We start from the raw sequence: 27,971 nt of genomic DNA on the forward strand, positions 1-27,971 counted from the left end.
GATTTCGTAATCACGACTTCCGAAGTCGAAATTATCACATTTCCGATGGCACGTGAAGGCAGCAATATTCCCTATGTGACAACAAGCCCCGGTCACCTGAATGCCTTCACGTGCTATCGGAAATGTTCTAATTCCTTCTACTGAAGTCGTGGTTACGAGATTTCTTTTCTTTTTTTTTCTTGTGATACTTTTTTATGTCCGATATTTTAACTAGGAAACTAGTATATAGGCCTAAGATAATTCCGATAGCACGTGAAGGCAGCATAACAAAGGATGCACTGGTTGATTGATTGATTGATTGATTTACTAGTTGATTGAATTAACACATTTGCTAGAGTAGCCTATAGTGGTCTATTTGATTATCGTAACTCCTGTCTTTGGAGAATAAAATAAATAATAGTGAGCACACAGAGCATTGCATAGAAAACAGATTGAGTGGGCACTCTCAACACATATCGCTTGGCCTGTGTTAAGGCTACATTTAAGCCGAAATGATTTATTAATAGATCTACCCATGTCACGTCACAAAAATATTTTCAGGAGACCACGAAGTAGGCCTACCTTGTCAACTATTTAAACTCCGCATAACCTGACGTACGATGGAAGTAAAACAACACAGACACACTTGAAGTAATATGATAATATGATCTAATTTCAGCTTTTCGGGGCACTAATGGCTCTTCTTTACGTTTCGGGGTGTCACATTACCAAATGTTGCGCGAACTTTTTTATTTTAATCGTTGTTTATCCTGTAGTGGAAAGTTTCCAACCGAAGCCGCCCCTCCTACTAAGGATCTCTGATAGCCAACATGTACAAATTGACAAGAGTCAGAGGAACCCTTCACACACTCGAAGACCTGTACAAGCTGAAAATGACCACTGGCGTGGAGCGACTATTCGACGAACTTGGACACTTTAAAAGGTAACCGAATTCTTTCCAGAGAGTAACAGCATTAGTGTATTTTATGGGAATGGTCACATTTCTGTGACATCTGTTAATATGTAGGCTACCCCTAATCAGTTATACTATTTTGCATCAAAAGTGTACTTAAAATTATAAGGTGGATAATTATTTTTTTGTTGTTTACATTTACTTTAAACTGCAGGAGAAATTGTATGAAAAAATATATATTATAAAACTCAGTAGGCCTACATACATTTTAAAACAGGCTATCCCATTGTAAAAACATAAATACATAAATAAATAAAAAGGTAGTATAACATGGTAATGACGTTAAGTTCACAATAAAGACATTGATAAACTGCATGTTAAATTTAGCTGTTAATGTAGCTGTTAATGTTAACTGTTAATTTAGCAGCCACTGCCCTGTGTAGTTTAGGACTGTTTACAGATTTGTGTTGCCTAGCATACATGTCAATTAATACATGCCAATATTTGCACAAGATGGCAGTGTTGTCCTTTCGATTACGGTTTGTGTTTATTGAATATTTTATGCATTATTGATAATTAGTGATGTGTCCGTCTTGTCTTGTCACTCTTGTATAACTTACAATTTATCCTTCTACTTTCCTTTCAGGTATCAGGCATGTCTCTACTTTGCTGCTATTTTCCAGGCCATCTCCTGTGGAATACATTACCTGGCTTCGGTTTTCTTGGTTGAAACACCTAAATTTCTTTGTGACACTCCAAATATCACAGACGTTCTATATAGAAATCACTCATCAACCTCTCTGGCATACATCTGGACTTACTACAAGCCAGGTGATGGGCCAGTGGTTGTACGGACAGCTGGAGGAGAACAGTGGGAACTTAGCCCTTGTTTAAAAGCACTGCGGCTTGGTGCCATCAATTTTCAATACGAGTTTTTTGGGAACAAGACTGTGGAGTCATGTGGTGGCTTTGTCTATGATCACAGCGAGGTTGAGCAGAGCATCGTAACAGACTGGGACCTGGTGTGTGAGAAGGAATGGCTAGCCAAGCTTTCACAGCCAACATTTATGCTGGGAGTTTTGATTGGAGCTTTGTTGTTTGGGGATGTCGCAGATAGGTAAATTGTTGTCTGTTGCATCTTACACACACACACACACACACACACACACACACACACACACACACACACACACACACACACACACACACACACACGCAAAAGCATCCTGTTTGATCTATAAGCCTTATGAAAAGTAGGTGATCTCAGGTTTTACTATCCTTATGGGAACATCCCCACAATGTAATATAAACAAGGACACACACACACACACACACACACACACACACACACACACACACACACACACACACACACACACACACACACACATTGTGTTTCCATGTTTTATGGGGACTCTCAATAGGCGTAATGGTTTTTATACTGTACAAACAGTATTTTCTATCCCCCTACACTGCCCCTGCCCCTAAACCTACCCATCACAGGAAACATTCTGCATTTTTACTTTCTCAAAAAAACTCATCCTGTACACTGTCAGAAAAAGGTACATTTCTGTCACTGGGGCGGTACCCTAAGGTACAAAACCGAAAAGGTACTAATATGTACCTTTAAGGGGGGGGATTCCCATCCTAAACATAGACAAAGTTTCAAAAACTAATGTTGGACGTTTGATGGAGTATTTCTGTGTCAAAAATACTCCTTCCGGTTTCTCACAAGTTTCGGAGAGTTTTTTTCGAGTATGGCTCGGCTTGACGTTAATAAGAGCGGAAGGTCCTTGTATGGGCCGTACGGGCTCTTCTCCCGGTAGGGTGCGCACGCGCGTGACTAGAGCGAGAGAGGAAATGCACGCCCATAAACACTCGCTCAGCTGCAGAACCAGTCGTCCGTGAACACTTATGTCGCGCGCCGCGCTCCACTTTATTCCTATGAGTGACATCAAGCGACTTCAACGCTTCAGCACAGCATTCCGGGAAGGCAGCGCTGCATTTGAACCGATTTGAACGCAGAAATGACGGGAAGCTTCATAACATTGCTTCAGTCGCGTCTCAAAGTGGATTTCCACAGTCACTGCTGTCACAGGACTTCACCAAATAATACCAAAGAAGTGTGTTTTTGACGGAGCGGTCCCAGCGATAAAGGTTCGGTCCTGCTTTGGAAGCAGCCGGTGAGTAAAACTGCTTCAAATGTGTCTGCTATTGGCTTGTCGCATGAGTAAACATCAGTATCAGATCGCGTGCTTCTTCATTCAAATGCGCTAACGGACTCCATTGTTGTTCTATGTATAACGTTACACTAGTCTGACGTGCAAAACCGTTTTGCTTGCTACTGCTAAGGTTTAGTCACATACAATAGTCCATAAACCGAATCATGTCCTCATAAACTGCGAGTAAATACACACAAAATGTTGACAGGCCACTAAATACAGTACATACCACAGAGACGGACATCCTGCTGTTGCTGTTTCTCCTATTCAATTTATTTCAGCCTCAGATTTGATTCTGGATCATATATCTACTAGCTGTGATAGCCATTGGTTTCTCCACGCTTGAGGACGTCACCGCTTTGTTCGCGATCGTCATTCTTTAGCTCCGCCCACTCGATACACCTCCAGGCGCTCGTTTTTTTCCGGAAAGACTCGGTGCAGCCTATATTTCTTTGATAAATATAATAAAACTAAAGACTTTTCGGAGATATGAAGAATGCAATACTACTCTATAGGTACTCAAGATTGACATGAGATTGACTGAAACTGATGTTTTCACCCCCTCTTTAAGGTACTAATTCACACTCTTAAAGTACTGATATGTACCTTTTAGGGGTTAGTAAGGTACAAAGATGTGCCTTTTCACTTTTGTACCTTAGGGTACCTCCTCAGTGACAGCACTGTACCTTTTTTTCCTCATGGGAACTAAACAAATTTCCCCACAAGGACAAGGATTTCGGGTATATTGTCATCTTTGTGGGGACATTTTGACACCATAACGTAGGGATTGAACATATGGTTTAGCTTTGGCAAATATTTGCTTCTGCTGTAAGATAACTAAGAGCATAGAGAGCTGTACAGGATGTGAGATTTGCAGACACTGCTTGGCTGCATACAGTATAAACAGGAAATCACAGGTTCATCTTCCAGAAATAGGGAATTTCCATACTGGAAACTACTGTATATATGTTCATTTTACAGATTGGTCAATGTTGTACAAAAGTAGAAGAAAAGTGAAGTCATTGTGGTTCAATGGTTTGCCTTCATATTGCAGTCTACCCATTTATCTTTAAACAGCTGTTCACACATAAATATCAAATTGTGAATAGTGAATCTTTTTTCCATTAACTGACAACTGACAATAGTACAACCAGCTTCTTTCATGCCTGGTGTTTGGAAACAGAAGATAAGCTGTAGAAAGTCCAGTTGAAAGTAATATAAAGCAAAAGTTTATATAAAGCTGTTTTGTTGTCTGTAGCTTCCTACAGTTTTCTGTAAGTAATGCAAATCTAGTTTGAAGGTGTCATGATGAACTGGCTTTAAAAAAATTATACTGTTGTCTGAGGACAACTAATGATATTCATGTGGTTTTTACATTCAAAAACATCATAACTAATAAGTAATAGACTGTTTTCTACACTGGTTTTGAGGCTTTCTCCAAAACTCTGGGTTTTGATGGGCAATGAAGACTTAGAAGTAAACGCCCACGGTTAGGATTGGATACGTTATTAAATAATCTGTTAACATTTATTGTAATAGGCCTACAATTAATAATTCGCAGCTATTGACGAGCTTTGATCTCGTTTAAACACGTAACGTTACCCCGGGAAAGCGGGATACTAAGCTGAAAATGCAAGTAAACCGCACTTACATGACTTTATTAATAAACCGGGTAATTTTCTTTTAGTAACGTCAAACATAATGTCCGTATCTGAGTATTCCAAATGTTATGTCAGTTGTGATGTTAAATAAAGCGTGCACCGTGTCAGCGGGAGATTTACGGCTTATCCCTCATGCAGTTCCATATGCAGCATCCTTATTTCATGCAAAACGCTAGCTCGCTCTGTCTGGATGCATTTAAATGTGCTCTAAGTTTGCGTTTTTGTCACCTATCACACATGCACACTTTAATAAGCCAAAAGAAAGCAGGTTAATGCGTTTACATGCAGCACAAAATCAGGGTAAGAGGCAAAAAACTACCTGTCCCAACTGGTTTATGCTTACGCCGTTTATGACCTTACCCCAATAAAAGAAAACGGGTTACTGCTTTTACATGACCATGCTCATTTTCAGCTTATTAGGCATAATCGGCTTAAGAACGTGCATGTAAACGCACCTACTGAGAGCCTTGTTTTCTGGGCCTGGTGTCTATAAAAGCTTTTCTTTTACCAACAAGGGTGTTTTCAGCTCTGAAACTTACAGGATATTCTTATATTATGACCTTTTAAATATCAAAGGCTCAAGAAAAAGTTGATTTCCCAATTCATCACCCCTTTAAAATTCACTTATTTGCTTTTCCAGAATTGGTAGACGGCCCATTCTGATGGCAACAAGCTTGTGCCAGTTTATTTTTGGGGTGACTGTGGCCTTCACAGGAAACTACTACCTTTTTGTGGTGATGCGTTTCCTTCTTGCCATGGTAAGTTGTTTTGTCCACGTTCGTAATATTTACATTCATGCGTTCACATACATGCTCGTCACAGCTGAGAAGCTTCAGACATATATGACTGAAAGAATAAAAATATGGTGAACACAGACTAAAAGTTGAGAATGTATGTTCATTGAAGTCCTAGTGGAACGGAAGTAGCAACTGAGTTTTCAAGTGAAACGGAATATTGAATGGAAGGCAGGGTTTTACTTCAGCAGACTAAGGGTTGGAGGGACGGCGTTAAGGGTATTCAAACTCAAGCCGTCAAACTGCCGTCATTGGAAAGGGAAACTAACTTTTCAGATTTTGATTAAAAATTATCGCGACAAAAGTCGTTTTTTTTTCTGCGTATTAACTTGCACAGATTAATTATTCAGCTTAAAGGTGCACTATGCAACTTTCTGTCCACTGGAGGGCACCTATTCAAAACAAATGCGTGGTTTGATGACGCAAAGTTTGAGCGCAGCATCTTGGGACATGTGGTCTTCACATCACAGCCGGTGGAAAATAGGCTTCTGGCAGAAATCACGTTCATGCATGCGGTTATTAACGTTACTGTAGTATAAAACAGAGCAGGACCGAGTGTTGTGGAGCTGAGCACGGCTGCTGGAGCGATTGTTAAACAAATACCCACCTCGCGAATACCGGGACTTTTATTATGACGGTACGGGACACATTTGCCGGGCGCCTGCACTGATCCGCTCTTCTGGTTATGATTATGAGGTAATGGAGCTCTGTTTATCATATTAGATACATTTAAGTGTGTTGAAAATGATGTTATGACGTTATTCTGCGTTCATATTTATGCGTTCACTTGTTCACATTGCTAAGAGTAAAGTGCTCCTGCCAAATAAAACCCGAAACCGGGGGTAACGCAGATATGACGCCATTGACAGGCGACTCCCTCAAACGCAATGCTGAAATGTCCCGGTCCTTAATTAAAATAGCAATTTTCTCACCGGCCTAGTGGTTTTTGTATATTTTACTGCAAAAATACTACATAGTGCACCTTTAAGACCTGTAATGTGTGCTAAAAAAGTAAATAAGGTCAATTTTGATTTCATGAGGACTTTAAATTAAAATACACCTAAGAAATGTAATACTTTGTAAATTATTGCCCATCAAATTTGGAAATTGTATTTAAATTGTAGTTGATATAAACAAACAACTTTAGCCCCTTTTTTAAAAGAGCACCAGAAGTAAATTAAAGGTGTACTATGTAGGATTTTTGCAGTAAAATATCCAAAAACCACTAGGCCAGTTTTATATATTTTGTTCAGTTGAGTTTACAGCTTGTAAAATCTGAGAAAATTGCTATTTTAACCAAGGAACCTGGACCTCTAAAGGGAGTCGCCTATCAATTGCGTCATATTTGCATTACCCTTGGTTTTGTTTTATTTGGCAGAAACGCTTTACTCTTAGTACAACAAGTGTCACAGCAGTAGTAAATTCATAACATCATTTTAAACACTTAAATATATCTATTACGATAAACAGAGCTGTGTTACCTCATACTCATGACCGGAAAAACGGAAAAGTTTGCCCGACGACTGTGTCCCGTCATAAAAGTCCTGTTGCTCATGACGTGTTGTGCCACAATCGCTCCAGCGGCCTTGCTCAGCTCCACAACACTCAGTCCTGCTCTGCTTTATTCACAGTAACGTTAATAACCGCATCCATCATAATTTCTGCCCTATCCCGATACTTTTCCACCAGCTGTGAGGTGAAGACCACATATTCCCAAGATTCTGCGCTCAAACTTGGCGTCACCAAACTATGCCTTTGTTTTGAATAGGCGCCCCCTAGCGGATGGAAAAGTTACATAGTGTAGCTTTAAATGTGAACGTTTCAACGCATTAAAAACATTTCCTGGTTTCTGATGTTTTGATAAAGATAGTAGAGTATTTATTTAGAATTATTAGCTGTGTAGTTTAGCTTTTTCTGATTAGAAGTGCAAGAAGCACCACTAACCCAATTCTGTGTGTGTGTGTGTGTGTGTGTGTGTGTGTGTGTGTGTGTGTGTGTGTGTGTGTGTGTGTGTGTGTGTGTGTGTGTGTGTGTGTGTGTGTGTGTGTGTGTGTGTGTGTGTGTGTGTGTGTGTGTGTGTGTTGGCAGGTGTCAAGTGGGTATCTGGTTGTAGTCTTTGTGTATGTGACAGAGTTTACAGGAAGTAAGGTGCGCACATGGACCTCTATGCATGTGCACGCTGCCTTTGCTGTGGGCGTCATGGTAGTGGCTCTAGTGGGGTACCTCGTACGTGTCTGGTGGATCTATCAGATCATCCTCACTCTCAGTACCTCTCCATTCTTGCTCTACTGCTGGAAGTTTCCAGAAACACCCTTCTACCTAATGGCTAAAGGGCGTTACAAGGAAGCCCAGGAGCTGCTGGACACTATGGCCTACTTTAATGGCCTCCCACCAACTCTTAAGGTAGACTTACTTTGACACCATGTGGAATTCTGTTCTTGCCATGAATTATTGCCACCTTATTTTTTTGGTAACATTTTTCAGAATATAGCATTGTACCATGACCTTAGGATACGATTTACAAGTTCCACACTTTGATGTTAAAAAGCAATACGCCACATTATCATACATATCTGACTTGACGCTCCCCGTTAAAATAAGAAGTGCTTGATGGACAGATTAGAACAGTTGTGGAAAATAATGTATATGAGAAAAAGTGGTATTGTTAACAGCTTGTGTTTATTTGAATGTATCACTGATCTTAGGTGTCAGAGCTGAAGGATGAGTGTGATGGAGCACTGTTGAAGGATAATAGGCAAGCAAGGGCGAACGCAATAGAAGTCGAGAAGAAGCTAAGCATCCTGGACATGTTTGGAAGCTTGAAAATGGCAGGTCGCAGCGCCACCTGCTGGGCTATCTGGTTCATCGGAAGCTTAGGATACTATGTCTTCAGCCTGGGGTCTGTCAACCTGGGAGGAAATCAGTATATCAACCTCTTCCTGGCTGGTAATGAACTGATGTTTGTTTATGTTTGTATGTGCTAGCCTTTGTTCTCAAGAAGATTTTGATACTTTAAATGGAATAATCCTGAATAAAATACCGCCTCATGTGATTTCATGTCATTAAAGTACTTTATTTTTCCATGGAATATATGATAATAGACTGTTGGTTGAATGAATAGTTAGTGTTGATTTTAAGCTTGATGTAAAAGAACTATAGAAGTATCACAAGAGTGATATGGGCAATTGTCCTTAAAAACTTTAATTGTAAATGTTTTAATTGGTTTTAATTTGATTTAATTTAATTGTTTTGGGGTGAGCAATTCCTTAAAGGCAAAAATAAGTTAATAAGAAGTATAAATAATAGTATACCGGTAATAGTATAAGAGATACAAAAACGTGCAAACACATCTGGCATGATGCCTTATGTATTGCATTTCTGGATTTTGAGCATATCTGAGTTACATGCAATTTAGTTTCAGTGGCACTGAAGTGAACAGCACTTAACTATCCCTTATTTGACTCTTACTAGGTGCTGTTGAGGTTCCAGCATACTTGATTGGCTGCTTTGCAATGGATCGGGTCGGCAGGAAGAAGACATGTGCCCCGGCTCTGCTGCTCGGTGGAGTAGCCTGCATGCTTATTATTGTGGTGCCCCAGGTATGAGGTCATGTTTGCATGTGTGTGTGTGTGTGTGTGTGTATGTGTGTGTGTTTTGATTTATGAGGACACAAATTTGTATAATGACACTGGTATTATGAAGTAAACATTAAATATGAAGACATTTCATATGTCCTCCTATTTAAAATAGCTTTAAAAACATACTAAACAATGTTTTATTAAAGGTGTCATGAACTGGCTTTTTATTTTTTTATACGGTTGTCTAAAGGTCAGCTTATGACGTTTATATGGTTTTTACATTCAAAAACTAATAAGTAATAAGCTATTTTCTACACTGGTTTTGAGGCTCTCTCCTGGACGTTTGGTTTTGATGGGTGTGCTGCACTGGAGACATGGATGTAATCGGCCGCGGCTAGGATTGTATACGATTTGCATATTTAATGAGCTTCAGCTCCATGTCAGTTCATGGGAGGGATTGTTTTGAAAGCTGCAACCAGAATGATTCTCTGACTGGGCTCTCAAAACGTATTTACTAAACAAACAATGATTCATCTCTCATCCACCCGCGATTTATAAATTTTTTTTATTAATTGGCCCGCCCAATCAGTGGATATAAGCGCAAACCGCACATACACGCATGGGCGCGCACTCTTCAAATATCAAGTCAAGAAAGTGAACATGTAGATCAAGAAATAAATGTTCTTTCACTATTAAAAATTCACTGGCCTGCCGACATGCTTACGTTTTGGTAGCCCGTCTAGAAAACACATAGTCCTGGCCTATAACATTACATGTCTGAGTCTGATCCCGAATCGAAATGAACCAACAAATAAAGGATTCTCTAGTCTGTGACAGCATGCTACGGTATGTTCTGTATGGACTTGGTTCTATGTATCGCTTGTTGATTAGATTTTGAGATTGTGAGCGTTTCACTCAAAAGGGGAGGCAGATGAAGAGGCAGATGAACGCAAGCTTGCAGGTGTGGGTTTAAGCAGACTAAATGATTGGAGAAGTCGTGCATATGTGACCAGAGAGAAGCCTGTTGTTTTCACTGGAATATTCAGTTATGAGATTCTGATTAAATATAAAAAAAAAAAAAAATTAAAAAAAAATTAAAACATGCGCACAGATAATTGGTTACACTTTATTTTAAGGTATCCTTCTTACAGTGTAATTATACTATTAAGCACTAAGTAATAGTAAATAGTTACATGTACTTACTAAATAAGTATGGTTAGGATTATGGTTTTGTGTAGTGTTAGTTACATGTAACTGCATAATTGACTGTTAACTACATGTGTAAAAATGTATAACAGGGCCATTGTAAAAAAAGTTAACAATTTTTTTAATAGTAAGATCAATAACATGCATTTAGAAAATACAGAGGACTTAGCAAATAGAAGAAATTATTGCGGAAAATATAAATATTCTAGGCTGTCTTTTTTTCTAGCAGGGCCACAGAATTTTAAAATAAACCATTCAAATTTCTAACATTGTGGAAGATATCAATCTGGCTAAATCAACTTGACAGCTGACCATAACTTTAAGTCATGTTTTGAAAGATCTTGATCAAATTTGCAATAAGTTGCATCATCATCATATTGGAGAAACTAAGTGATTATTAAAATGAATGATTAACCAAGGCAAGAGAGGACATGTTTGGGTGTGTTTACTTTTCACATGGTAACTGGGGCAGCTGCACATCTGAGTCTTTCGTTTTGTTTTTAATGAACCTTTACGCACCCACTTTTTTAAATTTCATTCCCTCTTCTTCCCTCATGCTTTTAACAGCAGAAATACATTTATTGCATTGATCCATTCCAAATTCATTTTTCTTATATTTGATATCAGTACACGTAACGGATCTTCTGTTGATTTTTTGTTGTTGTTGTTGTTGTTTGTTTTTACATGTCTGTAATTATTATATTTTTGACAATTGTGTGTGCTGAAGAAGATTTGTGAAAATATTGGTCACAGCATACCCATCCCACTCATATACCAAAGAAAGTGCCTGTGTAATTATTATAGCAAATTACTGGCAGAAGTGTTGTTATAGCAACAAGGTTTTAAGCATCATCTATTGTATTTAGAGGATGGGAATGCAGCACAAAAGCTAGTGTAGATGATATCCCTTTTCTTCTGTTTTCCCATATTTTAAATCCTCCTGTCTAGGCTCTATAGACACATTCACTTGCGATATGACAGATTTGATTCTCATGAAACCTGTACACCTTTAAGAACCCAGGCTACTTAATGGTATATATACGATTATGCCAAAACAATATTGTTGTTCCTTTTTTGTGATTGGCCAGCCCAGAGCATCCACAGTGGTGCAGGTCTTAACAAACCCAAAAACGTATTGTGCATGGCTTGCTTGAGTTTAATAATTAATAATAAGCCACATTTACAGATTGCTTTAATGCATATATTCCTCTCTCTCTGTGCTGTAAATGGTTTCAAGTGTCAACTGGACAACTTTCCCCTTGTGGTCGGTGCCAAATTTCAGTTTAACTTAAAATAAGTGACAGTTTCCCCAGTGTCCTAGCAGCCTCTTGAATTATAGATCTGCAGGTGTAAGATAGTCTTGGCTTCGAGAGTAATACATGATTGCACATGCTTTATATGTTAGTTTTAACTGAATCAGAATCAATACATTTAACTGCTTTTGACCCTCATGGTTGTTAAATGTTGCAATTTATAATAATAGTATTTTTTTTAAAAGAGTAGCTTATTCACAAAACATTGCACTGTTACTATATATCAGCAACTCTTTCTAGCTTACATCAGTACCAGTAGATGGCGGCAAGTTAAACTTTATGAGTGAGTCATTAAAGGAACTGTATGTAAGAAATGTATTTCAATTAATCATAAAATGGCCCTGATATGTCATTAGACATTAAGAAATCATGTTCATTTCAAATAATTATATCACTGACAACAGTACTCAGGCCTGGATATTTTCATTTAAAAGTTGTTGTTGCAGCCCTCAACTGATGTTGATGTTGACATGTTGTGTTTTGGCCTGAAGCTCCACCCTCCCCCTATCTACCAATCACGAAGTCAGTAGTGTTTCGGCATCCGGGTTGCCAGATCTGCTCTATTTACCACAGCTGCAGCTACAAACTTTCCTGCTGGATCCTGCAGCATATCTGGCAACCTCGAGTCAGGGGGAGGGGGAGAGGGGATACACTGCTCTACAGTCATTTGAAAGTGACTGCAGTACCAGCTTTGGCCACAATCTTACATACACTTCCTTTAAATCACTCAACCGATTCATTCAAAACACTGATTCATTCAGTAACAAAATAAATTACTTTCTTGTCTAAGTGACACATTTAATCACTCAACTGATTTGTTCTAAAGACTGGATGCATCTGATTAACACATACTCTGAATAGATATTTTTAAAGGGGTCATGAACCGGCTTTTTAAAAAATATATATATTGCTGTCTGAGGTCAACTTACTACATTCATGTAGCTTTTACATTTAGCTAGACATACACATCAGTAGATATCAAATTGTCGGTAACAATGCAATATTCTCAAATATAAAAAGCATTTTTTACTCTAAACAAGTGTGTTCCTAGATTGGGTAAACCCAGCCTGATTTGCCGGTGATTTGATTTCGCCTGGCAACTCAGTCTGAAAATCCGTACTTTCTACTGCTGCTGTTACACTTTTGCGGGAACCAATCACAGACTGGCTTATCCACCTGGCGCACTATGGGTGGGTTTAACATGATGACAGATAGAGAAACGATGGGACGTTGCCTGTTGATCACGCCTCTTGTGGTCTGATTGGTTGAAGGACTATCCAATTGAATTAAATGAAAAATGCCAGTTGATCACGCCTCTTTTGCCATAAAAATACAGCGCAGACTCCCCAGATGTTCAATTTTAAATTGAGCTTGGTCTGGTGATAGCCAGACAAGTGTGTTGCACCATTCCTGTCGGATCTAATATTGAAGGCACAGTATTGTTTTTTAATCTCATTCTGTATGCAAATCCAGTCTCTTATTTACAAAAGAACGTAGTAAAATGAAGCGAACAAACACGCAATGTCTCACCCACGTGAGCTGGAACTACATTAAAAATAAAGTTCAACCACATTTATAATATTGGAATCTGAAGGAAGCTTCAGCCACTATGTTCTTGCACAACCAGGCAATGCACAGTATTTTGTAATCTTCGACGACATGAACAAAGGCTTATGTTATTAAAGGGTTACTTCAGCGATTAGCATATGGCTTTGTATCAGTAGAAACCCTGGATTATATTCGAATGATTGTGCTTCCCCCCTCATATCCCCCTGAGTCAAGAGATTTATGCATTTTATTTCTGGAAAAATTCCTCCCATGATGCAAATATCGTCAATTTGCGCCATCGGAGGAATTGTTGGCCAGAGGCTAAAGACTACAGCCAGCAGAGGGAGCCATTTCCAAATGTTTTCAACCAAGCCTGCAGTCTCCTTCTCATTTACTGAAGCTTTCGCGCCTCGATCGCCCCTCGGTGACCGGTCCCAGTATAGCCGCCCCTCTGTGTTTTCTAATGGACGCGAGGCAAACTAAATAATAAAATTACACTTCAAAAATTTTTCCCCAAAGTTAGTTTATGTCACTGAAGGCAGATATCATCACGATGATTTCATTTCAGGTGTTCGTTTTAAAAAAAAGTTTAGTTTGAGTTAGTTATTTGATGCTATAAAAACGGGGGGTGTGACGTCATGATTGACAGCTCAGACTGACGGCTTCTCTGAGTGAAGTTGTCACTGAGGCACTAACGGACTTTTTCGAAATTTTTGGGAGCAGATTAGAGCTTTAGCTTTAATTTCTTCATTTCCATAACTGTTTATTTCACACCAACATAATTAAAGTCTTTCAACTTCTCAAACTAATTCCTAAGCTTTTAAAGGCATGAACTGAAAACACGCCAGAGTGAACATGCGCTGTGAATTTATGCCGCGGACACGTCTACCTCAGCTCTCATCACGAGCTCATCCATGACATTCAATATATCTGACTCCTGCAGCCTTATGGGCTGTGAGACTCCCTCAGCGGCTAAATCACATATTGAACAAACACGTTCAGTTTTTAATTGTAGTGTCTGTTCTCTAACTGAACTGATTTTATGAAAATGAACGCGGTCGCGGTAGGAAAGTGATCAGTGATTCAGTAATCTAGTAGTGGTTGCTTTGAGAGTGGCCTCATAGGGCAGCGAAGCATTCTGGGAATTGTTGTCTTTCATCCCTATGAAACAAATACATTTTCTGTCTTTTCTCAGTCTAGAAAGCACCAAATTAAAAAATAATTCCACATTTCCACTACATTAATGACCCAGTTTAAATACAGATTCATCTTCCCAGCGCTAAAAATACTCCTTTAACCTATTACATGTCGTGCAAATCGGTGGGCGGGGCTACAGCATTAGGCATTGGTCTTCTTCTGGGGCGGCTTTTCGCTGCTGTCTGACATCACAGATCTCTCATTTGATATGTCAGCTGTCAATAAAAGCTTTTATTTGACTAAAATGAAATATTCTTGGAATAAACTTCTTATATATTCTTATATTATGATGACCTTTTACAGGTCCTTCTAAAAAAAATAGCATTATTGTGATAAAGTTAATTATTTTCCATAATGTAATGATAAAAATGTAACTTTCATATATTTTAGATTCATTGCACACCAACTGAAATATTGCAGGTCTTTTATTGTTTTAATTCTGATGATTTTGGCATACAGCTCATGAAAACCCCAAATTCCAAAAAATCTCAAAAAATTAGCATATTTCATCCGACCAATAAAAGAAAAGTGTTTTTAATACAAAAAAAGTCAACCTTCAAATAATTATGTTCAGTTATGCACTCAATACTTGGTCGGGAATCCTTTTGCAGAAATGACTGCTTCAATGCGGCGTGGCATGGAGACGATCAGCCTGTGGCACTGCTGAGGTGTGATGGAGGCCCAGGATGCTTCGATAGCGGCCTTAAGCTCATCCAGAGTGTTGGGTCTTGAGTCTCTCAACTTTCTCTTCACAATATCCCACAGATTCTCTATGGGGTTCAGATCAGGAGAGTTGGCAGGCCAATTGAGCACAGTAATACCATGGCCAGTAAACCATTTACCAGTGGTTTTGGCACTGTTAGCAGGTGCCAGGACGTGCTGAAAAAAGGAAATCTTCATCTCCATAAAGCTTTTCAGCAGATGGAAGCATGAAGTGCTCCAAAATCTCCTGATAGCTATCTGCATTGACCCTGCCCTTGATAAAACACAGTGGACCAACACCAGCAGCTGACATGGCACCCCAGACCATCACTGACTGTGGGTACTTGACACTGGACCTCAGGCATTTTGGCATTTCCTTCTCCCCAGTCTTCCTCCAGACTCTGGCTCCTTAAATTTCGAATGACATGCAAAATTTGCTTTCATCCGAAAAAAGTACTTTGGACCACTGAGCAACAGTCCAGTGCTGCTTCACTGTAGCCCAAAAGTGGCTTGACCTAGGGAATGCGGCACCTGTAGCCCATTTCCTGCACACGCCTGTGACGGTGGCTCTGGATGTTTCTACTCCAGACTCAGTCAACTGCTTCCGCAGGTCCCCCAAGGTCTGGAATCGGTCCTTCTCCACAATCTTCCTCAGGCTCCGGTCACCTCTTCTCGTTGTGCAGCGTTTTTTGCCTCACTTTTTCCTTCCCACAGACTTCGCACTGAGGTGCCTCGATACAGCACTCTGGGAACAGCCAATTCGTTCATAAATTTCTTTCTGTGTCTTACCCTCTCGCTTGAGGGTGTCAATGATGGCCTTCTGGACAGCAGTCAGGTCGGCAGTCTTACCCATGGTTGCGGTTTTGAGTAATGAACCAGGCTGGGAGTTTTTAAAAGCCTCAGGAATCTTTTGCAGGTGTTTAGAGTTAATTAGTTGATTCAGATGATTAGATAAAAGCTCGTTTAGAGAAACTTTTCATGATATGCTGATTTTTTGAGATAGGAATTTTGGGTTTTCATGAGCTGTATGCCAAAATCATCAGTATTAAAACAATAAAAGACCTGAAATATTTCAGTTGGAGTGCAATGAATCTAAAATATATGAACATTTAATTTTTATCATTACATTATGGAAAATAATTAACTTTATCGCAATACGCTAATTTTTTGAGAAGGACCTGTATATCAAAAGCTCAGAAAAAGTTGATTTCTCAATTTATTACCCCTTAAAGTGCCTTGAAATGATTCAATGTGTTGACGTAATTTCCCCTGAATTGGCTCCAGCTAGCAGCTACTCCCCTTTATTGAAACGGCCAATAGCGTTTTGTTAATATACAGTTTGACTAGAGCCCTTTTTGTTTGGTAAAGCCAGTTTCCTCTAACCATTTATCATCATAATCTCCTCCATATCGCTTTGAAATGTAGCATTCTGTGCAGAATTCAAATGGGTAGTTATGTTTTGTTGTCTGTGTGCTCATGTCTGTAGTCTAACTTTAGACCAGAGCCGTTGGTGTGTGCACGCGCTGCCGCGGTGAGTGAAACTAAAGTGAAATCAGACTTCATTCGTCTCAAATGAAAGCATATTTACACTGAATAGTTTCCTATTGCATATATAGTGTGCTATGTGCCTTTCACCATGTAGAAATTAGCAAATGTGTGACCAACTGTCCGATTTCAGCCGCAACTTAAGCAGAGTAAGGGGCAGGCTTTAGATTCTAGAGAGCATTTTGATTGGACAGAAGATTTGATGAGAAGGTGAAGTCTGCGATGATGTCATCAAAATCTGTAATTCGTTTTATTGGAAGTGAGAGACTATAAGTTTTGATTGCTTATATCTCCTAAATGCAAATTTTGTCATTGTTTTGGGACACACCAGCTTATTCATAACTTTAAGGCTAACATAGTCGTACTAATAGATAAACTTCAATTTTGATTTCAGTTGGCCTTTAAGTAATTCACAATCGTTAAAAAAAGTGTTCTATATCATATAGATGTGTGTATGTATGCTTGGTCACTGAAAGCACAGTACATAAAGAATGTGTTTGGGGGTTGATATTCCATCAGGATCACTCACACCACCCCTCATAACTAATAGCTCCACTGCTGACACACTGAAATGACAGTGTGGCGTGAGTACAGCCACCGCTGCTCCAAAAATGTATAAATAGACCTGTCATTTAAGTGGCTGTTTATACATGTGGCAGCTGCCTGCTTCTGAGAAGGGTCAAATGGGATATATTTCTTGGGGACATTTAAACTTGTGTCTGATCCCAAATTGAATGTAGCCCAACTATGGCCTGCTACTGACAACCACTTCCAACAGCTGATGACTAATACATTGTTGCTGATAAATATTGTTTCAATCTGTATTTTTCTTTGTTTCAGGATATTGAGGCATTGGCTATAGTCCTGAGTATGACAGGGAAATTCACCATTGCCATTGCCTTCGGACTAATTTACTTGTACACCTGTGAACTTTACCCCACAATTATCAGGTACATGTTATACAAATACACTATGTGTCCAGTTTATCCACACTAAAGGCTATAATGCACTACACACCTTTTAAAATCGGAATGGTTTTTAAAATAATAGGCGTCACACATTTTAACAGAGAAAGGTTACTTTGGAAATGTAATAGATTACAGATTGCAAGTTATCCTATTTAAAATATAGTGTAATTATTTCAATGACTTTATTAAAGGTGCACTATGCAACTTTCCGTCCACTGCAAGGGGCCTATTCAAAACAAATGCGTAGTTTGATGAAGCAAAGTTTGAGCGCAGTATCTTGGGACATTTGGTCTTCACATCACAGCCGGTGGAAAATAGGACTCGGGCAGAAATCACGTTCATGCATGCGGTTATTAACGTTACTGTAGTGTAAAACAGAGCAGGACCGAGTGTTGTGGAGCTGAGCACAGCTTCTGGAGCGATTGTTATCCTGATCCGCTCTTCCGGTTATGATTATGAGGTAATGGAGCTCTGTTTATCATTTTAGATACATTTAAGTGTGTTGAAAGTGATGTTATGACGTTACTCTGATGTTGTGCGTTCACTTGTTCACACTGCTAAGAGTAAAGCGCTCCTGCCAAATAAAACCGAAACCGAGGGTAATGCAGATATGACGCCATTGACAGACGACTCCCTCAAACCATAGACTGTAAAAAAATATGGACGTAGTGTCCGTGACGTCACCCATAGGATTCCGATAAGCCGTTCTGAAGCTTAAAGTATGGCCGAGCTGGGCGTTGCCATCTTGTGAGCGAGTCATCGCGTGTCACTCCCGGATAACAGAAAATGGGCAAAAAGGCGGGATGTGCGCGGAGCTGAGGTGACGCAATAACTATAGACGGCGGATAAATGGCTATCCACTTGTAACCACGCCTTTAATTATGCAGAACTTTAAGGCTTTATATAACGTAAACGAATGAGTTATAAAAAAATTCACCCCCCTCAGAGTTGTCATGAAGATCAAAATTAGCCTTATAAGCCAAAACCACAATTTGTACCAGGCTGTAAACATGTTTCCCTATCTCGAGGGAACTTCGAGCTGCGTCGAAACGCTAGGGGACGCCTCTGCGTGCCATGTCATGAAGCACTTGTGTAATCAGTCCAATAGCGGGACGATACGTCACGGGCGGGTGACGTCATCGACCAGGAAGCTATAAAGCATGCCCGGACCAAACAGTCACTAGCTTCTGTGTCTTCACAAGCGCTCTGTGTGAATTGTATGTCCATTTATTGTGTGTGTGTTCAAAAAAAGAAAGAAAGAAAGAAATATGGCAAGTCAGTATAGGTGTTGTGTTCCTCCCTGTGGGGATACACACGTCCTAATGTGTGATGTGTTTGGGGCTCGAGCATGCCCAGTCAGCTCTCGAGGGGGTCGGCTGCGAGCATTGCGAGAGACTCCCAATGCGCATATTAAGATCACGCCGGGCACTCTTCGAGGAGAGTGCTTTGGCTCGCGGTCCTCAGGGCTCGGGTCCCGCTGTTGCCGAGGCGCAGCGAGGGCTCGCGTCCTGGGGATCGCAGTTGGATCTAGTGGCGGGGTTAGAGACGGGTGATCCCCTATCTCTGCCTTTACCCGCTGGATCTCATGCCTCAGTTAGCGAGCTGGAAGCACGCTCTGCGGTTTTCTTCCGCTCGCGCTGAGGCACAAGCGCAGCAGCACTCCAGCTCCGAGGAACTGGATGTTGTTAGCGCTGATGATGATCTGCCAAAAGAAAACGACACACACACACTCATAAAAAGAGGTGCTATTGGTGTAACTCGCGCTGTGTCCAGGTTAAGTTTAGACTGGCCGGCCGAGTGTCAAGAAGTTCGCCAAAAAATAAATAAATATATAAATAAAATAAGAAAGAGAAAGAACAATATAATGGCGAGCAGACAGTATGTTTGAGATTACGAGGGGCTGAATCTAGTGGCTCGGATCTCGCGTTTGCCGAGGCAGCGTGTAGATCACGGGTCTACAATATAGATTCTATGACTCGATCGCGGATCTCGCGCTTGCCGAGGCAGCGTGTAGATTACGGGGTTGAGTTTAGTTGCTCAGATCGCGTGTTTGCCGAGGCATCGCGTAGATTATGGGTCTGCATCTATCATTCAGAAAGGGCGACGATGTCTCGCGGGGAAGAGACGCTTGCGAGCTATCTCTCCCCCGAGTCCACATCGTCACACAGCCCCACAGCTGCCCACAACAAGCCGGTAAAAAAAAAAAAAAAAAAGTCGGCTTTGGGGGTAGGGCATATTCGGCAGCAGATCAGGCGGCCGCCGGTTTGTATACGGCGGTTGCCCTGCAAGCATATAAAACAAGCAGACCTGCTGGGGGATATTGATATTGAGATGTGAAATATAAAAATATATATATATATAATAAATAAATAAATCAATCAAAATGTCCCTCTGGGGCTGTCGGGCGGGGCAGCCTCAGCCGAGTACATCCTTTCTCAAACCTACACCGAGCAAAACAAAGAGAGAGCGTGGCCGCTCGGGGCCCCCCCCGCAGAGAGATCGGGGATCCGGGCGACGCGCTCAGCCGGGACCTTCCCGTGGTAGGGCGGATCTGAGGGCCGTCCTTACTGCTAGGAAGGCCTCGGCTAAGAAGTCCTGACGTCAGAGGCGCAGGACTTCCGATGGCAGTCCCCTCCGGGAGAGTGCGGCTCGCCGAGGCGCCCGCTCTTTCCCGGTGCCATCGGGGGGGGCCGGTCTGCCAACCCTGCCACCGTTGGTGCTTCAGGGCGCGGCGGTCCCCGGCGAACATATATCTCCTTGTCCGCCCGGAAACGTAGCGGCTTGGGGATGTTCGCGCCCTCTCGTGAGGGCCCCGGGGCGGTCAGTTCGGTTGCTACCTGCCGGTTATCCGTTACAGGACACCGGGCTGACCACCCAGGAAAATCCAGAGACCAGCCTCGAGAGGCTGGTTCCCTTAGTAGATTTTCTGGCAGCGTGGAAACTTCTGCCGAATATCTCAGAATGGGTCCTGCTCACATTATAAAAAGGGTTCGGGTCACACCCACCCGTGTTCAGCAGGGTTACTCCTACGGTAGTAACCCCCGAGCAGCCTCTGGTCATGGAACGAGAGGTACAGACTCTTCTGCGAAAAGAGGCTATACACGGGTCCCTCCCCTCTGCAGAGAGTCGGGCTTTTACAGCCGGTACTTCATAGTTCCAAAGAAGGATGGAGGGTTAAGGCCTATTTTTAGATCTGCATCAGCTAAACAAAATGCTCACGATAAAACAGATCGTGTGTCACGTCAGGTCCGAGGACTGGTGTGTCACAATAGACCTAAAAAATGTATACTTCCACATCTCCATCCTTCCGCAGCACAGACAGGTCTTCAGGTTTGCTTTTGGGGGCGAAGCTTACCAGTATTGAGTGCTGCCATTCGGCCTAGCTTAATCACCCCACACTTTCACCAAGTGCGTGAATGCAGCTCTGGCTCAGGTGCGACTCCAGGGCATTCGCATGCTCAACTATATCGACGATTGGCTGATGTTAGCTTAGTCGAAACAGTGGGCGTTCAGCATTGAGATGCTGTTCTCGCCCATATGAGAGTGTTGGGGCTAAGGTTGAACGGAAAGAAATGTGTGCTGGCACCTATAAGCTGCAGAGTACTACTTTTCTGGCGGTAGTCTGGGACACGAAAATAATGTTGGCTCGGCTATCCCCTCCCAGGATAAAAACGATCCTGGATACCGTGAACCAGATAAAGCTAGGTCAGTCACTCACTGTGAAACACTTTCAGAGAGTGTTAGGGCTGATGACAGCAGCGTCCAACGGGGTACCTTTTGGCCTGCGGTACATGAGACCCTTACAGTGGTGGCTCAGGACCAAGGGGTTCTCCCTGAGGGGAAACCCTTTTTCGCTTGATCAAGGTCACGCGGCGCTGCCTACGTGCCTTAGTGAAGTGAAAAGATCCTTGGTTCCTGTCCCAAGGTCCAGTTCTGGGGGCTCCTTGTCGTCGCGTAACGCTAACGACGGATGCCTCCCTAACTGGCTGGGGAGCGGTCATGAGTGGCCGCTCGGCCCAAGGTCTGAGCGGCCGTCAGCTCTCCTGGCACATAAACCAGCTGGAGCTGATGGCTGTGTTTCAATCATATAAAATCAAACACTTCCTCTCAGACCTGCGGGGCCGCCATGTGTTAGTTCGGTCAGACAACACTTCGGTGGTCTCGTATATAAATCACCAGGGGGGGTTGAGATTGCGTCGGGTGTGGAAGCTGACGCGTCATATGCTAACATGGGCCCACGGCAAGATGCTCTCGCTCAGGGCGATGTACATCCCGGGGGTCCTGTATGTAGCGGCAGACTCCCTGTCGAGGCAGGGAGTGATGCCGGGAGAATGGAGACTCCACCCGAGGTGGTGGAGGAGCTGTGGATCCGCTTTGGGCGAGCCCAGGTGGATCTGTTTGCGTCTCGAGAGACGACACACTGTCCAGCATATTTCTCCCTCACGCATCCAGCCCTGCTGGGGCTGGACGCAATGGTACAGACGTGGCCGAGGCTGCGTCTGTACGCCTTCCCCCCTCTGGCATTGCTCCCAGGAGTGCTGGAGAGCGTCCGCCGGGACGGGGTTCAGCTTTTATTGGTAGCCCCGCTCTGGCCGGGCCAAGTATGGCTCGCCGACATTATGTCTCTCCTAGAAGGTCCTCCCTGGAAAATCCCAGTCAGGAGAGATCTTCTTTCGCAGTCCGGGGGGGGGTCAGTACTGCACCCGCGCCCGGAACTGTGGAAACGGTGGGCTTGGCCCCTGAGGGGGCCCAGTTCATAAACACGGGTCTATCTACTGAGGTGATAGAGACCATGTTGCACTCCAGAGCACCATCCACAAGGAGACTTTACGCACTCAAATGGAGAGTTTTTGTCGCCTGGTGTACGCACCAGGCTTTGGACCCTGTTAACTGCCCGTTCGGTTCAGTTCTTGAGTTCCTACAAGAAAAATTCTCCGCAGGGTTATCTCCGTCAACACTGAAAGTATATGTGTCGGCGATATCTGCTTATCATATTCCATTAGATAATGCATCATTGGGGAAACACCCTTGGGTCATGCGTTTCCTTCGTGGTACTTTGAGGCGCAGACCTGCGGCATGCTCGAGGGTGCCTACTTAGGCAGTGGCACCCTCTTGTCTGGAGTTTGCACCAGGAATGGTAAGAGCATTTCTCTTCCCGAGGGAAGGATATGCTCCCAAGGTCCCGACTAATGTGCCGGGACCACTAATGCTGCAGGCTTTCTGTCCGCCTCCGTTCACTAGTCAAGACCAAGAGAAGCTAAATCTGCTATGTCCGGTCAGGGCCCTAGATGCATATGTCCACAGGGCTGCCCTGTGGCGAAACTCAGAACAGTTGTTTGTGTGTTTTTGGGTCCCCGAGCAAGGGAAAACCGGCTTCAAAGCAGATGCTTAGCAAGTGGATAGTCGAGGCTATTTCGCTCGCTTATGAGTCGGCCGGACATCCTTCACCAATGAGGGTCCGCGCCCACTCCACTAGGAGTATGGCTGCCTCTATGGCTCTTATTTCGGGAGTTTCATTGTCAGAGGTATGTGATGCGGCTGGGTGGTCCTCTCCGCATACATTTGTGAGGTTTTACAATCTTGACGTAGCCTCTACTCCGGGGTCCCGGGTGTTTCTGGGTTGATTCACACATACAGACATTTGGGACTCTGGCGGCGTGGGTATTGAGGTCCCCTAGCGTTTCGACGCAGCTCGAAGTTCCCTCGAGATAGGGAACGTCTCAGGTTACGTATGTAACCATGGTTCCCTGAGAGGGAACGAGACGCTGCGTCGAGATGCCATACTCCCGGCATGCCTGTGATCGATTTGTTCGACTTTTCCAGAAGCTAGTGACTGTTTGGTCCGGGCATGCTTTATAGCTTCCTGGTCGATGACGTCACCCGCCCGTGACGTATCGTCCCGCTATTGGACTGATTACACAAGTGCTTCATGACATGGCACGCAGAGGCGTCCCCTAGCGTTTCGACGCAGCGTCTCGTTCCCTCTCAGGGAACCATGGTTACATACGTAACCTGAGACGTTTTTTTCTGCTTTAAAGTTGAGAATTTTAACATGGGGCTCAATGAGATTCTGCTCCCTTCTGGAGCCTGTCCCTAGTGGCCAGTTGAGGAATTGCAGTTTACATTACTTCCGTATTGGCTTCAAGAGAGATCGCGGGAGGTTGCCGCTTGCCTCAAACGCAATGCTGAAACGTCCCGGTCCTTAATTAAAATAGCAATTTTCTCACAATTTACAAATAGTTGGAAACATTTGGGATATTGTAAGTACTCAACTGAACAAAATATATAACACCGGCCTAGTGTTTTTTGGATATTTTACTGCTAAAATACTACATAGTACACCTTTAAAGTAATGTTACTGATTACATTTGATTACTTTTCTAAATGTCTAGCGAATATTTTCAATTGATTATCATTTTCAAACATTTAAACCAGGTAGGCTTAACCTCTAAAAAACAGAGATAGTTATATTTAAGAGAAAACAGAATTCTAGATCATTATACTGTATAGTAAAAACATGATGTTTTTCTTCTTAATGTTCTGCATACTATTCTTTTTACCACTGTGTATGTAAAGGGAACATTATACCCTATAAGGCCTTGATTTCTTATTAACAGAAACAAGAATAGATTCTTCCTACTCCCTGGGAACTCAAATACACTCCCCCAGTGTCAAAACATGTATTATTGTTTTTTAATAAGTTATATTTCACCCAAAATATAATAATAATAATAATTCATTACATTTATATAGCGTTTTCTTGCCACTCAAAGCCCTTTACATAGAAGGGGAATCTCCTCAACCACCACCAATGTGCAGCATCCACTTGGATGATGCAACGGCAGCCATATTGCGCCAGAACGCTCACCACTCACCAGCTGATTGGTGGAAAGGAGACCGAGTGATTAAGCCAATCAGGAGAGGGGAATTATTAGGAGGCCATGATGGACAGGGGCCAATGGGCAAATTTGGCCAGGACACCGGGGTTACACCCCTACTCTTTACGAGAAGTGCCATGCGATTTTTAATGGCCACAGAGAGTCAGGACCTCGGTGTAACGTCTCATCCGAAGGACGGACGGATATTGTTTAGACTCAATGAACAATGGATGTGTATGGATAAAGAGCTTTATTTTGCAAGTCAAAACAGGGCTAACTAATAGAGATATATGTCCACTAGGTGACTCTTATGGTCAACATTTACCTTCAATATCGATAGCATTATATATTTGGCAAACATATTTTGCACTGAACTGTTATACGGACTTGTATAATTTCTGGATGAAATTATTTTTACATTTCCAGCACTGAACACCCTTTTATCACTCGCCATGGTGGCAACTCTCAGACAGGTTGTAGCCTAAATCTTTTGGTGGCTATGTGGATTGATGTAATTGGCACATGTGGTGCCCTGCTAATTCAAACAAGAGAACCAATCAAAAGCATCAGAATAGCATCGATTTTATAAATGAGAGGAGGCATTGTGCCCATCAAAAACAGGCAAAGCAAAAAATATTATTCAACATTTCCTAGCTTTTTACAGAAAATATTTAGATGTAACTCCCTTTGGAATTAGTATAGACTCTGTATTTAATAACAGCCACCATATCTGTTCCGTCAGGTCTCTGGCTGTAGGAAGTGGCAGTATGATGTGTCGGGTAGGAAGTGTGGTGGCACCTTTCTGCGTTTACCTTGCCGACATCTGGACCTATCTGCCTCAGGTATATAACAGCAATCAAAGACCTTCGGTTGACGGTGTGGTCAATTGTGCAAGACTCTAGAACTGAAGCACAATACTGAACAGTGCTGCTGTAACTTCTGTTCTCTTTTATTCTGTAGCTCATTGTGGGAATTCTGGCTTTCATCATCGGGATCCTCACCATGTTTCTTCCGGAGACTCTAGGACAGCCCCTCACCTCGACTTTGAAAGAAGCTGAAGCTCTTGGTACCAAGCCCAACACAAAGAATCCTCCAGTGGATGCACTAGAGATGAACCAACCCATGAAAGTTTAAATCTGTTTTCACACAGGATTCCTGAACAGTACATACTCCAATGTGACATCAATGTTCTTCTTCTTATTATTTATTTATTTTTGCAGACATTTGTGGGTAAATGAGGCTGTGTTGTTGTCTGGCTATCACCAGACCAAGCTCAATTTAAGTTTGATCATTGGTCTGGGCAGTCTGCTCTGTATTTTCTACTGCACAAGAGGCGTGATCAACTGGCATTATTCAAATAACTCTGTACGCAATTGGATAGTTCTTCAACCAATCAGACCACGAGAAGCATTATCAACGGGCAATGACCCATCGTTTCTCTATCTGTCATCGTGTTTCCAGACTGAGTTGCCGAGCAGATCAGGCTGGGTTTACCAAGTCTAGCTGTGTGGTGCTAGCCTGACAAGCCAGACCCACATCAAGATGTTTGGTCTGGAAACTGACCATAGACAGGGCTCAATCCGAGGGGCGGGATAAACGGTTGTCTTTCAAACTCCCTCTGCACGCAATAGGATAGTGCTACACCAACCAGAGCAACGAAGGTGAAACAGAGCTCGTTGATAGATTAAGCATTCGTCGTATCCGGTCGGCAAAACACACTCAGAACACATCTTCCCTTTTTTTAAGAATGACTTCAGTGCCGTTCTTTGTTCTCAGAGAAAAGCTTAACTCCAAGTCTTCTAGAGTCGTGTTCAAACCTGATTTGAAAGACCACCATTCGCCAGTTTCTGTGTTTACTAGAAGCATGCAAACGCAACTCGGCCGTCGTCATTATGGCCCCACCCACCGACTCTATACACGATGTGATTGGTCCGGCAAAAGAGTTAGGGGAATACAGCTCAGAAAGGTAATGAGAGTTCCTAGACGACACTTGCAGGCAGATTAAATTTGCTGCCGCTAGGGTGCGTCTAGATTTCAAGGCTAGTGTGGTGCATGAGCGAGTTTGAATAATTACTGAAAAACATTGGGGGAATATTTGATTGTAAATGCTTCCGAAATGTATTATCTTAAGTAAGATAAGTAATAAGTAATAGCCTGCAAGGTAGGACCTCATTTATCTTAAACCGCTAAGTTTTACATTTTTGCATTTCAGCCCAAACCATTTAGGTCCATTAACATGCTGTCACATAGCGAAATTTTGAAGTGTGGTGATGTATGAAGCACAGGAAGTGCCTTTTAAGCCAAGAATCCATGACCAACTTGACCCCATTGCAAAATGATTGTGGATTCATATTAAAATGATTGGATGTTACCTAATAAATAAAACACCTGAAAAGTAAACGAGATGGCACCTTTCTAAAAAATATATTTGCATTTCCTAAATGGTTTGAGTTTAAGAAATGCAAATGTAGTTTTGACTACAAATTCAATTAATTATAGCAATGTGAACATAGTTAAATGATGAACATTTTGATACGCTGATCTGTTATGGATCTTAAACACCATCTACAGGTGTTTATTGACTGTATTAGCAACACTCAGCTTTAGTGGAAACCTCTTGCTCATCATCAGCTACTAACGGTGGGATGAGATTCCTTGTTTAGTATGAAGCTGTTTTTATGCAATTGCATCTCAGGGTTTATCTCCAAATGTATCAGCATTGTTCATAGTAAACTATAACTGTATTTTATAATACTTCTTCAGAACTTGTATTTAGTTGAGGTGCTTGTATTGTCATTTAACATTTTCATTATTTTTAATCATCTTGTACTGTGTTATCCCTTGCTTTGCTTGACATGAGGAATGTATTGTTTATTAGAGTTTATTAGTAGTATCAATGTATTTTGTTGATCCAGGAACAACATTCCTGTCTGAAATTTTTGTCCCATATTGTGTTTTATAAGCAATGTTTTACCATTTTTTCTCAAGCTCTTGAACCTTTTTGTGATTTCGGACCAAATAGGCAGCGGTAGTAGCTTCTTGCTATAGTCATGTGCAATTGTCATAGCAACTAATTTGTCTAAAGAATGTCACGTATTAATAAATATGATATTACTGGTATGTCTAAAATAATATTTTATTTTTATTTTGGTTTCATTAAAATTATGATATTGGCCACAGATATTGTCGATTTAAGTACATACTAAATGTCCTGTCATTTTCAGAGAACAGCACAAGGAGAATGCACTCATGGAAAAGGTGGGAAATATTTTCCAGGTTAGTGGGCGCAAGGCAGGCATCTCTCATTCGCTGAGACAGAGGGGCGGAGGCCCAGGACAGACTGTTTATTGCCAGCTCTTACTAAAAAAGTTACAAAAAAATACATTGTGATTTAACATTCCAGTGGGGCTCCTACTTTACACATCCTACACAACAAATTCCCTCACTCATTTATTATGTTACAGGCA

At 41.9% G+C, this 27,971-nt stretch overlaps 1 protein-coding gene across 1 annotated transcript; it reads left to right on the forward strand.

Annotated features, from left to right (window-relative positions):
* The first annotated feature begins 345 nt into the window (after positions 1-345).
* slc22a16 (solute carrier family 22 member 16) lies at positions 346-27,582 on the forward strand. Its single transcript, XM_067418605.1, has 10 exons — positions 346-630; positions 756-922; positions 1,539-2,009; positions 5,416-5,533; positions 7,658-7,972; positions 8,275-8,515; positions 9,041-9,168; positions 17,499-17,608; positions 25,247-25,346; positions 25,465-27,582. The coding sequence occupies exons 2-10, from the start codon at positions 810-812 to the stop codon at positions 25,636-25,638; spliced, it is 1,770 nt and encodes a 589-aa protein (XP_067274706.1). The 5' UTR covers positions 346-630; positions 756-809; the 3' UTR covers positions 25,639-27,582.
* The last annotated feature ends 389 nt before the right edge of the window (positions 27,583-27,971 follow it).

This window comes from Pseudorasbora parva, chromosome 15 (genome assembly GCF_024679245.1).
Source record: "Pseudorasbora parva isolate DD20220531a chromosome 15, ASM2467924v1, whole genome shotgun sequence".
In the NCBI taxonomy this organism is placed as follows: Eukaryota; Metazoa; Chordata; class Actinopteri; order Cypriniformes; family Gobionidae; genus Pseudorasbora; species Pseudorasbora parva.

Excerpts from the sequence above, each read along its gene's own strand:
- slc22a16 (XM_067418605.1), top strand. The coding sequence starts at position 810 with ATGTACAAATTGACAAGAGTCAGAGGAACCCTTCACACACTCGAAGAC. Across the intron at positions 8,516-9,040 it reads TATCAACCTCTTCCTGGCTG|GTGCTGTTGAGGTTCCAGCA; the intron begins GTAATGAACTGA and ends GACTCTTACTAG. Across the intron at positions 9,169-17,498 it reads TTATTATTGTGGTGCCCCAG|GATATTGAGGCATTGGCTAT; the intron begins GTATGAGGTCAT and ends TCTTTGTTTCAG.